The sequence below is a fragment of the Rhinoderma darwinii genome, chromosome 13 (genome assembly GCF_050947455.1).
Source record: "Rhinoderma darwinii isolate aRhiDar2 chromosome 13, aRhiDar2.hap1, whole genome shotgun sequence".
Taxonomy (NCBI): domain Eukaryota; kingdom Metazoa; phylum Chordata; class Amphibia; order Anura; family Rhinodermatidae; genus Rhinoderma; species Rhinoderma darwinii.
Genome location: NC_134699.1, coordinates 21,900,203 through 21,917,177, shown reverse-complemented (window position 1 = coordinate 21,917,177; position 16,975 = coordinate 21,900,203). Strand labels below are relative to the sequence as shown.

Sequence of the window (16,975 nt, the reverse complement as noted above, 5' to 3'; positions counted from 1 at the left end):
GGCTTATAACATATTGATTAACTTTTATTAACTTTATTTTAGGAGAGAATTGAAAATAAGCAGCTATTCCAGCATTAATTTTCACGTTATAAATTTATGCCCTTTACTATGCAGCATAAATAACATGTTAACTTTATTCTACGGGTCGGCACGATTACGAGGATACCAAATATGTAAAGGTTTTATATGTTTTCCTATGTTTGCACAATAAAAACCCTTTTAGAAAAAAATTACTTGTTTTTGCATCGCCGCGTTCCAAGAGCCGTCATTTTTTTATTTTTCCGTCGATGTGACCGTATGTGGGCTTGATTTTTGCGGGCCAATGCGTAGTTTTCATTAGTACTATTTTGGGGTACATAGGACTTATAGATTAACTTTTATTTTATTTTTTATGGGGGGAATGGGAGAAAAGAGAGAATTTTGCCGTTGTTTTTTGCGGGTTTTTTGGACGCCGTACATCCGGCGGTTTCATTAATGTGTTCATTTTATTGGTCAAGTTGTTACGATCGCGGGGATACCATATATGTGTATGTGTTATTTGTTTTGACACTTTTACTGAATAAAACCACTTTTTGGGCAAAAAAAGTAGTTTTATTTGATTTTGACTGTAATTATTTTATTTTTTTTCAACAAACTTTATTTAACTGATTGACATTTTTTTTTTTAAGTCCCACCAGGGGACTTCACTATGCGATGTGCCGATCGCATATATAATGCTTTGGTATACTTAGTATACCAAAGCATTATTGCCTGTCAGTGTAAAACTGACAGGCAACCTGTTAGGTCATGCCTCCGGCATCGCCAAACAGGCAGTTGCGGAAGACAGACCTGGGGGTCTTTGTTAGACCCCCGGCTGTCATGGAAACCCGACGACGACCCGCGATTTGTTTGCGGGGGCGCCGATCGGGTGACAGAGGGAGCTCCCTCCCTCTGTCAAACACATTAGATGCCGCTGTCACTATTGACAGCGGCATTTAATGGGTTAAACTGCCGGAATCGGAGCGCGCTTCGATTCCGGCAGTTGCAGCAGGAGCCAGGCTGTGTATAACAGCCGTGCTCCTGCCGCTGATCGCGTGGGTACACTGGCAGTACCCGCGCCATCACAGGACGGATATATCCGTCCTCCTGAGCGAACTAGCAGCTGCTGAGGACGGATATATCCGTCCTTCCGTTAAGGACAACGGTCAATGTGTTTTGAGTGCGCCATCTATTGGGAAAACGTGGGCATTGCAGGGAAAGGGGAAAAAAAAGGAGGTTTTTACTATGATTTGGACAAGTTCGGCGGGCCGGATTAAAAAGCCTAACGGGCCGTATGTGGCCCGCGGGCCGTAGTTTGCCCATGTCTGAGCTAGACTTTCCTTCACCCCAGGCAAAAATTCAGTTCAACTTAACCATGAATGTTTTCTGTGTTTCCTTTTCATAGTATAAACCACTGATCTCCAACCTGTGACTCCCCAGCTCTACTGTGACTGTCAGGGCATGCTGGGAGTAGTAGTTTTGTAACGGCTGGATAGCCACAAGTTAGAAATAAATGCTATAAACTATATCATAGTGAAATAAAAACCTCCAGTTCCCTATAATGTTTTTCAGATGACTTTGTACATCCTAAAGATGTAGTAATAATAGTGATGGTCAGAGCAAATTTTTTATTAGCAGATAAGAGATTTCACTCAGAAGAAGAGACTATTTGGATATGGATCAGAAATCTGCGTACCAAAGAGGACCTGGCAGCTCTTCTCACATGTATGCGTTCTCCAAAAAATAATGCCGGAGAACCTTTACTTAGAACTCTGCATTGTGCTATTCCCCTGTTACGCCTCTTTTTAATGTATGACTAAATTGACAGCTGCCGTTACCATTCTCCTTGTCAATGGGGCCTGTCCGTTCATACTTTGACACCGTCTTATCAGTGCTGACAATGTTAAGGCCCTATTACACGGGCCAATGATCATTCAAACGAGCGTTGGGCAATGATCGAGCAAACGCAAGCTCATCGGCTGATCTGCTCGTTTATGCATCATTAAATATTATCTTTGTCGGTAGCAGATCTCTCCGTGTAAACAGGGAGATGTGCAGCCGACCTGATGGAAATGTAAGGGGACCAGTGATCATAGAAAATATCACTCATCCCCTTACATTACTGATAATAGCCCCTGGTGAAAAGAGGAAACGAGCGCCAATCGCAGAGCTGTCGCATTGATTGGCGCTCATTTTCACGTCCCCATATAAGTCCATGTAAGACCCTCCAAGTGTGTCGGGAGCTGCCATATTGATAAGGAGACTGGCAAGACCCAGTTGTCGGTTTATTCATACATTTCCTAGAGGGATGGCACAAACTACAACAGACATGTCAAGGCGAACAGATCCCCTTTAAATGGATGCGAGCAATGCAGCATAATATTACCTTAAATATAACACCCTGGTATAGTAGTTTCCTCCTCCTCATAACTTTATATAATGTATGAAGAGTTTGTGGTCATACAGAACAAACCGCTAGTGTTAGAAAGTAGTCCAGGAATTATACATAGATCATATGACTCTCATAGACCATGTACATTCTCCTATGCAGTATAGAAATAGTCTCATATTGTAAGCTATGCTGGTGTTTTTTTTCCTGGACAGTAGTACCTAAGGCCACTGAGTTTGGCATGTTGTGTAACATGTATCCCGATGTATTTGCATGTAGACATGCCCTGGTGTGACCTGCCATACTGGGCTTATCAGCAGAAGACAGAAGTCCTTTTAGAACATGAAACTTAATAGACTGCACCTTTCTCTCTTTTTTTTTTTTTCTTGAATACTTTTAGCAAGGTGAGTCACCGTCCCGCACATGAAAGGCATGATAGACACTGCCCTTTAGCTCACAACTTGGAACCGGTCTCACGTAACACAAGTCAGTTTGTCACCAAGTCCTTGGCCCAAGGTTTCCTGTTGTCTGTCTTCTATATCATGACTTTGTGCATTGTGCGAAACACACATGTTGCACTGCCAGTAGTTTTCCTATATTCCCTTGACTTCCTTTATGGCGTTGCTTTCAGACCGCTGTTATTCCTCATAGTTCCCTTCTCTCTGCCTCCCTCTAGTGTAATGACTGGTGCGGTGTCTGTCACCCACATGATAGGATTGCTTTCTGGAATTCTGTTTTTTTGGTAACCACCACACTCATGGAATAAGGTAGATTTGGATGATGGCCTGAATCAGGCTGCAGTGTTGGCCATCTGTATTTTATAGATATACCATTTAAGTAGTTGTATGATGAGGAAGTAATTGTTAGATGATGTAGGTTGCGTAGATACACCAGACAGCCCTGGGATCTGCATGTTCTTTCAGGTTGCTGGAATGTTAGCTTTGGGGAGGCTGTTTTTCCGGTATAATTGTATGGCAAAAGCCTCTGTCTTTTATATATTATTTGTACAAAGAACGCACTCGCATGGTGCGGACAGACTGATTTCCATATTTCATGCGTTGGATGTCAGAACAGGTTTTCTCTTGGACTCATTAATTGTCCTCTTTGAAGGGGGCATGTAGGACCAATACGGGACATATTGTCACCCTCCTACGGTTCCTCTCCAAATTCTTTTTATTTTGTTCATTCTTCCATCTAGGCCAGACTTTATAGCGCTGTTCATCCTGGTGATCCTGATCTACAGTGAAGACTGACATGTAAACAGGCCATAGCAGAGAGGTAGTCAGGGGAAACAGAAGATTTACCTGCCATATAGGGTCTGTAGGAAGCTTGTGACAACCCCGAAGTACACTGTGTATAAGGGCTGCATGCAAAGAGGAAAACATGAAGCTTCAATGCTAGATCACAGGGCCCTCCACCTACCTGTGCCATTTATAATACTGATGTATTTTTATATTGGAAATTTGTCTTTTGGCCCCCTCTAGCACCGCATCCCGAGTAAGATTGCTTCCTAAGCACTCCTTATATTTTTGCCACTAGCTGCATCTATTAGAATATCTGATCATTTACATATTGCCCAAGACTGCGTTTTGACTTACTGTTCCATTACCGGCGGTACGGCAGTGACGCCGAACGCGTTATACACTCTTCTATAACGGTTTTAGTTGTTGAAATTCCTTTGTTCCGTTTTGCATTTCTTCTCGTGGTCCTCAGATGTGCGATTTAATATATGAATTTAACCGAAGCACGTAGATATATACACAAGTTTAAGCCCAAGTCCCACTGCACCTTTTCCATTAAAATCTTGCCTATGGAATATATGTCTTAAATACACAGATTTGCAAGCTTATTTTTGCTTGGTTGCGTATGTAGAAACCTATTTTACTCCACATGCTGATGCACACTCCCTAAATCCGGTATTTATCGGGTGTGCAACCTTTTTTATGCCAATGTCTGCTTGAGGGTGTTCCACCACTCAGCAGTGGCTAGCACTGTGGCTTATAACCCATTTTTCCTCTATAATGTGATATGCCCATCACTATACTCTACTCATCATATTACTAGGTAGGACACGGAGTGGTAATATGTGTCTCAGAAAATATAAGAGCTATTCCGTGTTAGCGGTTTCCTCAAAAAATAACAAAATTAACTGGAAATTTAATTTGCTCAGTTAATTTATTTCAGAGTTATGTCTTTTTGGTTAGGTCACCCACCAAAGTAACAGATGCTGGTTCATAACTACTATGACCACAATTGCTGCATCCATGTAAGTTGTTACTCAGCCTCTGAATGGCATATACATTTCTGTTGTTTGGCTGTTACATTCCTCCGCTGACACCCTTTCTCCTGTTGATACCCTGTGTATGTGTCACAGTAGTTGCGCATATGAAGAAGGAAGACCAGGATGAACAGTGCTTTAGGACCCTCCTAGATATGGGAGAGCCGCTGCATAGAATTGGAATAGGATGCAGAAAAGGTGAATTTAAATACCTTGTTATGCGGATACACCATTGTATGTTCCCGTTTAGATACATTTCCAGATTCCCCTGCGTTGATTCCCCCCTTTCCCCACTGGTCTCCTCAATTTGAGCTCACGCACACATGGCAGTGGAGCCCTGTATCAGAAATAGAGAACACTGCTTCCAATTAGACTGGTTCAGAACATAATATACATTACATATTAACCACTTTGCCCCTGGCGCAGTGTACAATGATGCTAAGTATACATTAATGTCTATGTGCAGTTCTACTGCCTCTATCGTACCTTCCGTATATTTACTTTGTGCAGTGTCTCAAGTGTTTAGGACTGGAATGAAGTTAAGCAACTCCGGAATAAGATTCCCTGAGATGACCTTTTCATGTTGTGCCTCACAACCCTGACTGGTATAGTTTGACAGTACATGTTCATCATTGTATGGACCCACAATACAATAGTGGAAATATTTTTACTATCTTTACTAAGATATTAGATTTGTTTCACATGCTTGCCAGTCATTTCCACATCTGACGCACACTTCCTAAATCTGGTATTTATCGGGTATGCAACCCTTCCAGTTTGCTTTCTGTATACTGCAGAGTGAAGCTCTGTTAATAAATAGCAGAAGCAGAGGTGTAGGTAAGGCAGGAAGGAGCAACATGTGCCCTGCGTCCCTGGGTTAGAATGCCAACAAGCCACTCTACTCTGCCTTGGCCAGGGTATTTAAATGCAAGGCTAGGGCAGCAAAGTTAATTTTTGCCTGGGGTGAAGGAAAGCCCAGCTATGACTCCGAGAAGAAGAATCCCTAAACCATTTAATGTTCTTGCCAGTTCACTTAAAAAAAAAAATATGCAAAAAATGTTCACAGGAGTGGTCTAACTTGCCCCAATAAGCTATATTATTAGTCCATCCCATTATTATGAATACACTAGTAAAAGGCTTGGGTTATCTTTATTGGATTGATTTTATTATTCTGTAGTATATATAATCCCACTAACAATATCAGAGGACAAACAAAGAAATTGAGAAGCCACCAATGATTTGATTTCCCTACTCTTTCTGTAAACAGCAGGAACATTGCTGCTAGAGAGAATATAATATAATGTAGAGATTTGGATAATGCAATTCCTTATTGCTTAAAGAGGCTCTGTCACCAGATTTTGCAACCCCTTTCTGCTATTGCAGCAGATAGGCGCTGCAATGTAGATTACAGTAACGTTTTTATTTTTAAAAAACGAGCATTTTTGGCCAAGTTATGACCATTTTCGTAGTTATTCAAATGAGGCTTGCAAAAGTCCAAGTGGGTGTGTTTAAAAGTAAAAGTCCAAGTGGGCGTGTATTATGTGCGTACATCGGGGCGTTTTTACTACTTTTACTAGCTGGGCGTTCTGACGAGAAGTATCATCCACTTCTCTTCAGAACGCCCAGCTTCTGGCAGCGCAGACACAGCGTGTTCTCGAGAGATCACGCTGTGACGTCACTCACAGGTCCTGCATCGTGTCAGACGAGCGAGGACACATCGGCACCAGAGGCTGCAGTTGATTCTGCAGCAGCATCAGCGTTTGCAGGTAAGTAGCTACATCGACTTACCTGCAAATGCCGATGCTGCTGCAGAATCAACTGTAGCCTCTGGTGCCGATGTGTCCTCGCTCGTCTGACACGATGCAGGACCTGTGAGTGACAACACAGCGTGATCTCTCGAGAACACGGCTGTGTCTGCACTGCCAGAAGCTGGGCGTTCTGAAGAGAAGTGGATGATACTTCTCGTCAGAACGCCCAGCTAGTAAAAGTAGTAAACACGCCCCGATGTACGCACATAATACACGCCCACTTGGACTTTTACTTTTAAACACACCCACTTGGACTTTTGCAAGCCTCATTTGCATAACTACAAAAATGGTCATAACGTGGCCAAAAATGCTCGTTTTTTTAAAATAAAAACGTTACTGTAATCTACATTGCAGCGCCAATAGCAGATAGGGGTTGCAAAATCTGGTGACAGAGCCTCTTTAACGTAGAAGCCTGTGAACCACCAAAGTGAAGAGTGTCTGGTTTAGTTTGTGTGGCACACTGAGACCTGTGGATCTCGGGTGGTTCTGCGGCTGGATTCCCCTGTTATCTGCTGCTATTGAGCATAGAAGAAGTGGTTATCTTATCTTAAGCCGCCTACACAGCTGTTTCTCCTACAGTTAATGACTGTTTCAAACTGCATATGAAAATGATGATCATTATCACCTTGGTACTTTGGTAAAATTTCTTAATCATACACCTGACTATAAGGCCTCAAGCACACTTCCATCACCCTTTTCTCTGCTGTTTTTGACGGGTCTGTTTTGATATCTTTGTGGTTTCCGCGTGTACTCCGTGTCCGTTCCCTGTTTCCATTTTAAACGGACGTTGTGCTTCTTTATTTGAACTTGTCACGTCCCAGTCTGTGAACTTTGTCATGCCCTGCCGGTGCTAGGACAACGGATCCGTCAAAAACGGACAGTACACAGAAGCCTTCCGTGTGCCGTCCGCTTTTTTGATTGACCCATTGACTTCTATGGGCCCCACGGTCACGGAATCACTGACCAAAGTAGGACATGCTCTACTTTTGATGGAACGGAACAACGGATCAGTCAAAATAACAGAAGTGTGCATGTGCCCATTGAAATGAATGGGTTCAGGGTGCTATCCGTGACAAAAACGGATAGTGCCCTGACGGAAAAAACTGACGTGGGCATGAGGCCTAATCCTACAAAATCCATGACTTTGTGCAAGTGTACCTAGAAAAATTGCTGTTTTGAAGGCAAAGGGTGGTCACACCAAATATTGATTTTGATTTAGATTTCCCTTCTGTTCATTCGCTTTTTATTTTGTTAATTGATCAAAAAAAAAAACTATTAACTCTTCTATTTTTGAAAGCATTCTTACTTTGCAGCATTTTTTCACAACTGGCTAAAAGTTTTGCATAGTGCTGTACGTTATCTGTAACTTTGGACAAATCGCAACTGAATTAAATACATAAGTCCACAATACAATGTATCCAGCACAGACATGCTATGGAATGAACCTATATGCATGTGAATTCATCCTATGATTTTGCTGAGAACTAAGGATAGTGGTTAAGTCAAGAGGCACAAGGAAGATTACAATACGGATTTCCCCATAAAATGGCCACCTCAGCTGTACATACTGTAGCACCAGATTTAGGTGACTAGATATTATGTAACACATGGGCTTAAAATGGCTCCTTTGAGAAAGGAGGGAAGGAACAGCAGAAAAATAATTATGCAAAATCCTGGTCATGCGCCAGCTCTTACATCATATTTGTCAATGTGCTGTATTCAGTAACTATTCAGTCTTTCCTAACTGGAGTTTTTAGAATGTTTTACAGCTGGAGTCGTGTGTCCGTCTCTATGTTGCAGAGAATATTTCAGTACAAAACTTGAAGGGAAAATGGTATTTACACCTAGACATTGGATAGAATTGTTGTTCCCTGTAGCATGACATTGCTCAAGCCTTTGCCCACTTTCTTCACAGACATCCCCAAAGCTCATCTTACAATCTTTCTTGTATCTGCTCATTTGGTCAATATTCCTGTATATTTTTTATCCTGAACCTACTTTATCTATAGCGCTATCTACATGTTTCTGGTTGCTCCATTGGGAGGAACGTAATACAAGCATGTGCGGCATGGAGAGGCAGTGTATTGTATAGCACACTGTTTAATTGTCAATATTGATGAACATCCTGCATTGTTTTGTAAAGTTGTGAGCCAATTGTATCAGTATATATTCCTTGCTCGTTACATTGTATCGCAATATTTAGTATGTTCCAGGGTCTGCTTTTTGTGTAAATAGAAAGAAGCCCTGCTACTGTTTGTTTGGGATTTAGGGTTACTGCAAAACATTATAGTGTTCTGATCTGAACCCCTCACTGTAGCTGCCACATTAATCTAAAATTAATGTTGTTCTCCGACTTTAGATTACCTTATGACATATCATCAGATCCTGCGAATGGGGGTTCCTGGTCCCCGTTCCGGGCATGTGTAGTTAATCCCATTAAGAGAATGACACAGTCAACAGACCACGCATGTGCGCATATCTCAAACGGGTACAAGCTCCTTTGTTCTTGTAATCAGATTTTGTTAACCTATATAGTCCATATTAGGGTTGTCACTATACCAGAATTTGGACTTCGATACGGAGACTTCATGTAGTATTGCGATACTCTATACCAAAACGATACATTGCCAACAATAATAATAATTTAAAAAAAAGTTCTTCCATATTCTGATGTGAGGCACGAGGTGCGATGAATTTTGAACCTATATGTGCCTCACATTAATAGTAATTAACCCCATCATGTTCCTCAGTCATAATGGACAACATTGGGTTAATGCATGAGGACCATGATTGTGTTAATTACTATTAATAAGAGGCACATGAAGGTTCATAATTAATAATACCTCGTGCCTCACATTAATAAGTGAAAGAAAGCCGTTTTTATTTTATAACAACGTAAACATCATAAATGACACTTTTTATTTTTATTCTTACGGTCGCGAAGATACCGAATATGTATATATTTTATGTATTGAGACTTATTTTAATGTTTATTGTAAAAAGTGTGTGTGTGTAATTTAACATTACTTTTAGTTATTTTTTTCATTTTTAAAAAAAACAAAAAACTTTAATGTACTGGCATATATCTATATACTGATAGTACACAGGCAGTTGTTAGGACATACCTAAGTATGCCTTAACAACAGGAAATATGGTCAGACAGCCCTGGGGTCCTTCAATGGACCCTGGGCTGTCTGTCCATGTATGGTATGTCCCTCGCTCGCATCACAGGGATTCGGGAATCCCCCCTTTTCATTTACCCATTGAATCCTGCAGTCAGCTTTGATCGCAGCATTCAAGGGAATAGCGGCGAAGATGAGAGGTTTCTCTGATCTCCACCGTTACAATGGGGCTGTGGCTCTGTAATACAGCCATTGCCCCGCTCCTGACAATAAGTGCGTGCGCACAGTCAGCATGAGGTGATGTGGCCGGTTATACACTAATGAGCGGCGGCGCAGGCGCTTGAGACAGAACATGGGGGTGTTTTGTAGTGCGCCCGCCATGTTCTGTCTTCAGTGCTGGCAATCATTAGTGCAGCGCTGGTCGCATCACATCCTGCTGACCGTGCACGCACACATTTGTCAGGACTCCGGAGCAGGGCAATGACTGCATTACATGCCCGCAGCCCCGCTCTAACCACATTCATGTATTACAATACTAAACTGTGCGGCCGCACAGCTTCGTATCTAAATACATGAAATAACGGTATTGAACCATTTGAGGGTGCACGATATCGAAACAGTATCGAAATTTTGATGCATCGTGCAACCCTAGTCCATATGCTGTCAAAGTATATGGTGGGAAATCCTCTAACATTGAGGGCTGGCTGGGGAACCACTTCTCATCAATCTACAGGCTGCTGTTTACAGGAGTCTCTATTGTATAAATGTGATCCAGAGCCTTTGTACAACTGATACAAACACTTTGAGCATTAGGCTGGAATCACGCTGTGCGTTTTTGTTGTGTTTTTAACATGCTTTTTTTCTGTTTTGGTTAATGACTTCCCATTGAGATACATGGAAGTTTATCTACCAAAACAAAAAAACCCACTCTTAAAAACTCAACAAAACGCACAGTGTGACACCATCCTTAGAGAACGAAGACCTCAAGCTTCATGCAGTGCAGTTGAGTCACAAGTGACCCCACTGATAATCCATAGACCGCTACGAATTGTACAATTTTAAACGTGTACATTGTATCTTATTGATAATTAAAGCCATTACTGATTATCTAATATACAAACTTCCAATAGTTTCCTAGCAAAAGACCATACAGACACTGAGTTCTAAAGGGGTTAGTGAGGGCCGCTATTTCCATCTCCCCCACCTGTCCAGGTGGCCTATACACTCTCTGCGCTGTATGCTATGATATCCGTCGATCCTTATATCACACCCTCAGGATATGAGCAGCAAATAGTTTCAGTTAAACAATTGACTATTTCTTTTGGCATCTGATTATGCTTTTAATAAAAATTGCCATACAGCACAACGATAAACAATATACAGTATATAAGTGTAGTACTGAAAATTAACCCCTGGTATACTGGTTATAGGGGTTACATCATAATATGGCTTTAAGGACATTTCTTCATGGCAAAACAATTATTTCTGACGGTAATCAAATTTGATCAGAGCGCAGGAAATTAAGTTACGGAATGGAAACACTAATTAAATATGCTTGTAAAGAAGGGGGCGAAAAGATCTAATTAGGTCCCACGTCTATGCCTGTTCTGTACCCGTGTTGTGCTCGCTATTCATGTGGCAGAAGGTCTGCGCCGCAACAAATGAGGTTTGTGTTATATTTGTAAATATCACCGAAGAGCAGCGAGCGTGTGTGAGAAGGTTGGCACCAGCCTGCCCTATAATCTGTATAAACGACAAACTTGGCAAAGTGTTTTGTTTGTGCGAGGGGAAATCCCTTGCTCGCATATAAATAGGGTTCCTTTGCCAACATAGATCCTCATCCTGTTCAGCCGGCACTATCACAAACGTCAGGGAGGGAGGGAGGCGGTATAAGTGTGCGGCGAACACAGAGCTTGAGCTTTCGCCGCCCACAACGTCAAAATAAATCGTCCAAATGAGTCAGACAAATTGAAAATGCTGCGTGATGTTCTGTTTATCAGCAGTGTGCCTAGACTACGACGCTGGGGACATACACGTGGCGTGTCTGAATTTTAGTACTCCAAGCGTACACTGAGGTATTACATGGTTTAATTCATGGGTGAGCGCTGAGTATAGTGATTTGTACTATTAAAAAGATCTCGGCCAACATCCATACTTTTTCATCTTTGTTCACTACTTCAGTGGTCTTCAACCATCGACTATGCATCGGTTGTGGAATTACAACTCCCAGCATGCCCACAACTCATACACTATTAGCTACTGGTGTTCTCACTCACTACAGATCCCTTCTTAAAATGCCTATTGTTATGCAGGCTATAGGCATAAATGTTATTGTACATATTCACTACTTGTAATCATTGCATTTATGATCAGTCAGATGCAATTCTGTTTCTGAGAAAGCGGAGTGATAACCAAAATACCTCCCAGAGACAGCCTTTTGTGTTGTCACCCAGCTTTTCCCACTAAAAAAATATTCAAAAGATATTTCCAGGTAATCTTTTTAGATTTTTTGGAGAAAGTGGTTTTTTTCTCGATCTGCTGGTCGTATCGTTGTAAAAAAAGTATAAAAGATTATCGTTGTTGGCTGCCCATCTCCCTGTGTAAACAGGGAGACGCGCTGTCGACATGATAACGTATGGGGACGAGCGATCGGAGTAACGACTGCTCGTCCCCATCCATAGCTCCATGTGACCGGCGCAAATGGCGCTCACTGCACCTGCCGCTTATCGGCCGTTGTAAAAGGGTCTTTAGTATCAATTCACATAAATCGGTCTTTATTGGACAAAGCATTCCTGATTTTTACACTGAATTGATCTCTGATTAAATCTGTTGTAAGGCTCTGTTCACATCTCGTTATGTGAACACGTTCGGTGTATGCGCCGGGAACACTCCCTAGCGTAGCCATAGGCCCCTATTCACTCTACGGATACCAAAAGTGTCCTTTTGGCCTCGATTAGGCTGATATGCGTCGGCATACCTTTTTATTTTTACTGTACATAAATACGCCGCAGATATAGATTGGGTCGCGCGCAAAAAAGTATACTGCAGTATACATCTTTTTAACATTGAGCGACATATATGTATACCTCCAAGAAAGGCTCTGACGAGATGTGAACTGATTGTTTCTGGCCCCAGACACATGAAGTTGTATACCAGTGTTTCGTAATGCCATGTCTCACGTACATGTAAGGAGTTTATCACCGTTTTATCTTGCAGCTACACATTTGCTTATTTTAGATAAGGAAACTTCTATGGTAGTGATAAGGAGGAAACAAACACGCCTTGTCATCTTTGGTTTTTTTGTGGGGATTTTCTGTTTTTTCTGTTTTTTATTCTTTTTTTTTTTTTTATCGGAGGGAGGAGGGGAATTACCTTTATTTAAAGAGCCCCTGAAAAATATTCACCTGTAGATTTGGACTCTGTGTAGGGTGCATTTTTGGCCCCGAATAAGAACTTTTGTGGCTGATTAGTTGATGTAGTTTGTTTAGTTTTATTACTGGTTTCCCTTTCAGATTAGTTAAAGGGGTTTTCTCATTGAAGAGGCTCTGTCACCACATTATAAGTGCCGTATCTCCTACATAATATGATCGGTGCTGTAATGTAGATAACTGCAGTGTTTTTTATTTAGAAAAACAATAATTTTTTACGGACTTATGACCTATTTTAGCTTTATGCTAATGAGTTTCTTAATGGACAACTGGTCTGGTCGTGTTTTTACTTTTTGACCAAGTGGGCGTTGTGGAGAGAAGTGTATGACGCTGACCAATCAGTGACCAATCCGCGTCATACACTTCTCCCCATTCATTTAAACAGCACATAGTGATCATAGAGATTACGCTTGCCTTGCTGTAAATATCACAGAGACGCTACAGAAGTGTCAGGATTCTGAATAGACATCACGTCCTGGCTGGAGGTAATGTATATTCATTGTCGGGACACTGCAGTAACGTTATAGTGTGTTTATGTGGCTGCACATAGCGATAAAGCTATATCGCTATGTGCTGTGCAAATGAATGGAGAGAAGTGTATGACGCTGATTGGTCACTGATTGGTCAGCGTCATACACTTCTCTCCACAACGCCCACTTGGTCAAAAAGTAAAAATACGCCAAGTTGTCCATTAAGAAACTCATTAGCATAAAGCCAATATAGGTAAAAAATGATTGTTTTTCTAAATAAAAAACACTGCTGTAATCTAGATTACAGCACCGACTGCATTATGTACAAGATAGGCCACTTATAATGTGGTGAGGGAGCCTCTTTAAATATGAATACAGACACAATGTACTAATAGTGTGAGTAGAAGGTAGATAGAGCAATCACTCTTAGTATAGATGAAACCCGCGTGATATGGCTATACATGCCAAGCCCGTACCCTATCACTGAATAAACATACGCAAATTGTACCAGGTTGTGCCGAGACAATAAGCACCTCAGAGTTTGTAGAGGAAGTGTGACTGATGTGTGATTGCATTTCTGTAGGATAAGGAAAGGTTGTGTAGACATTTGTGTGCGTGTTCATTTTTATATATAATATATATATTTATTTGTTCACACTTTCTTTTGTCCTATATGCACTTGCTGGTGCTAAAGTGTTGTCTGGGATTACGAAAGAAGCTTTTATTTTTTTTATCCAGGAAACAGCACTACCCTTGTCCATAGGTTTTGTTTGGTATTGCAGCTTACAATCCTTCACTTTAATTGGGCTTAGTTGCAATACCAGACGCAGCCTATGGACAAGAGCGGCACTGTTTCTAGGGGAAAATATTTGACCCTTTTTTTCTAATCTCGGACAACCGTTTTAACGTTTTGGGTTGTTTTCTTCTCATGGCTATAAAAGTTCTTATTGACTACATATTCAGACATATGGACATCATGAGGCAGAGTGGAAACTGGTCTGCAATAATATTATTTCTGCAGAGGAACATCATATACTGATAAATGCTGATCGTTGTGGTTTTCTAAAACCGGATCTGCAGTGATCTGCTGATCGCCAAGCCGGGGTCAGACTGAAAAGGGACTGTCTTGGTGTGACAACCCCTTCCTGGTGTGCCCTGGTATTCTCCAGTGACCGTGAACTAATTATTCCCATAAGTCTTCTAAGCAACGTGTGGTTCTCAGAACACCACTCTAAGATTTTCTAGTTCCGAAAATATCTGAGCAATTCCAAGGGGGATTCCCGGACCTTTTTTAAATAGCACTAATGTGATGTAAGATCCTGGGAAAAGGTAACCCCGGCAAAGTTCATTGCCATTCAATCAAGCAACAGTCTGCCATGTATGCTAAGATCTAGACCACTTCCATCAGTCAGAATATTTGTATATTTTACCCACCTTATAGAAACGGGATCAGACCTCCTTGGTGCTGGTCACGCATAGGACTCCCCTCACGGATGACTGATCCTACAAATATTGTATGTTTGTGACTTAATCAAATAAAGTTTTATTCCTTTGAAAAATACAAATGGATTGTGAACTTGGAATAACTTTGTCTCACTCACTGCTTCACTATAGGCTGACGCCGGCATATTGTGTAGTGGGCCTTGCTTATGGGAAGTATCGAAATGTAGCTTCCTACCCATTTAGTACCTTTGGTCACGTAATATTCAGGATGATTAATGACATTACACAAGACGCACTCTTGTCCTGTCCAGTACAGGAAATCCATATAGAAAGATTCTCGTTTGTCATACAATCGTATTATCAGCTGACAACACATGTCTTCAAAGGGAGGGGTGAAGCAGCAAGTCTTTTAGGACATAAGAAGTTTTGCATTAGCCCACACAAGTCTCCATTTTCAATTTTACTGTTACGTCATGTCCTCTGTGAGCTTGTTTACCTTTATTCTTTCTCCACCTACTTTTTTCTAGTTCTCTCCCCTGGACTTTGGGGCTAAGAGCTGACAATCTAGTAACCGTTGTTTGAGCCAAGGGAGAGTTAAGGTAACTGTTTGCCCTTTGAGGTCAATCAGGAGACGGATGTTTATCCACAGGCTCCCTGTCCCGTGACTGCCTCTCCTCTCATGCTCGTCCCCTCCCTGTCACCAGGGGGATATTTCAGGTGTCGGGATGCAGACTTTGGCCTGGAGCCATGAACTGGGAAGACCTCAGGAGTTGGCAATTTGCCCAGGCCCCTGTCTGGTACAGCATGTACTTTACCAGTGGGTGGGGGGGACCTAAGGAGAGGCGGACTAAAGGGGGAATTTTGCAAATATTCATCTTCAGTGAGGTGTCCACGTGTAAACGTAACCCCCGCAGTGCAGGCATAATTGCTATAAGTTTTCCTTCATACAGTATATTTACCTTAAGGAATTGTGGTAATATATACCATTGTTTAGGATACGGTAGCAGTCATGGGACAAGCTCCGCCAATAAATCTGACACACATCGATTAAATACTATAATCAACCTTGAAAGAGTTAAAGTGAACCGATCACCTAACCAAGATGCTGCCATTATTAAAACCGAACCTGTGCATTCAAGAGCAGGTGGTGAGATTGAGGAGATCCTCGTTTCAGAAGACAATATGGCTGCTTACATGTAGAAGGCTAATACTTTAATCACCACAGATGTGTGACCACCCCGAGGTGAATGGTATGACATGTCTGCAAATGTTCCCTTCATCTAAGGTAACCAGAGAAAACAAGTGGAATATTTTGTGACCTTCTTAAACAACCTCTGAAAGTTATGGAAAATATGATCTCCACCATCAGATAGTGTATCTCAACATCAAAAGCTTCTGAGTGCACGTGTTGATTGGAGGGAAATACGCAGATCTATCCGATTTTCTCACATTTAGCAACTTCTAAAAGAGCATTTCCCCTTTAAATTAACCTTGAGGAGGAGGAGTTTACTTGTTTCTGAATTTCATCTATTTTTTGGAAAGTTGGGTAAAGGCCAATATGATCATCCTTGGCTTCCACCGGGATTGTCACTCGGCTTTCCTAGATTTCTGCATAGCAAATCTTTCTAATTATGCAGTGATACATCTCCAACTCCTTGTATCGATGCATGACTAGGCAGATCACTTCTATATTATACCCCCTAACTGTGCTGTGACACATGGGCGGTATATGAGACTTGTCCTTGCTTCCACTTAGTGACACATTAGTTAAGTTTCAATAAGAACCTGCCCAAATGACACAGACAAAAGAACCTGTGATCCCACCAGCTTTATCTTTATGGGAACAATAAAAGAGCTTGTCTTACCCCATTCAACCTTTGATATATTATGTGTGAACGTGCGAATGTATATACTGTTTATTCTCGCACAAAACAAGGCAATTCCAGTGGGGGCCACTCCCTGCCATATAGCATGCGAGACCTAGTTAGTTCCGCATAGCTGCAAGCCTCTGCGCCCTGC

General features: G+C 41.6%; 1 protein-coding gene across 4 annotated transcripts in view; it reads left to right on the top strand.

The window, feature by feature from the left end:
• THRA (thyroid hormone receptor alpha) overlaps positions 1 to 16,975 on the top strand; it is a 207,231-nt gene that overhangs the window by 152,093 nt on the left and 38,163 nt on the right. Inside the window, exon 1 of one of the 4 annotated variants that reach the window (XM_075845672.1) lies at positions 4,815 to 4,883. The exons of the other annotated variants lie outside the window; for them this stretch is intronic. Coding sequence (XP_075701787.1) covers positions 4,873 to 4,883 — 11 coding nt within the window. The 5' untranslated portion in view covers positions 4,815 to 4,872. Of the gene's footprint in view, positions 1 to 4,814; positions 4,884 to 16,975 lie in introns of those variants that run through there. 4 annotated transcript variants of the gene reach the window in all.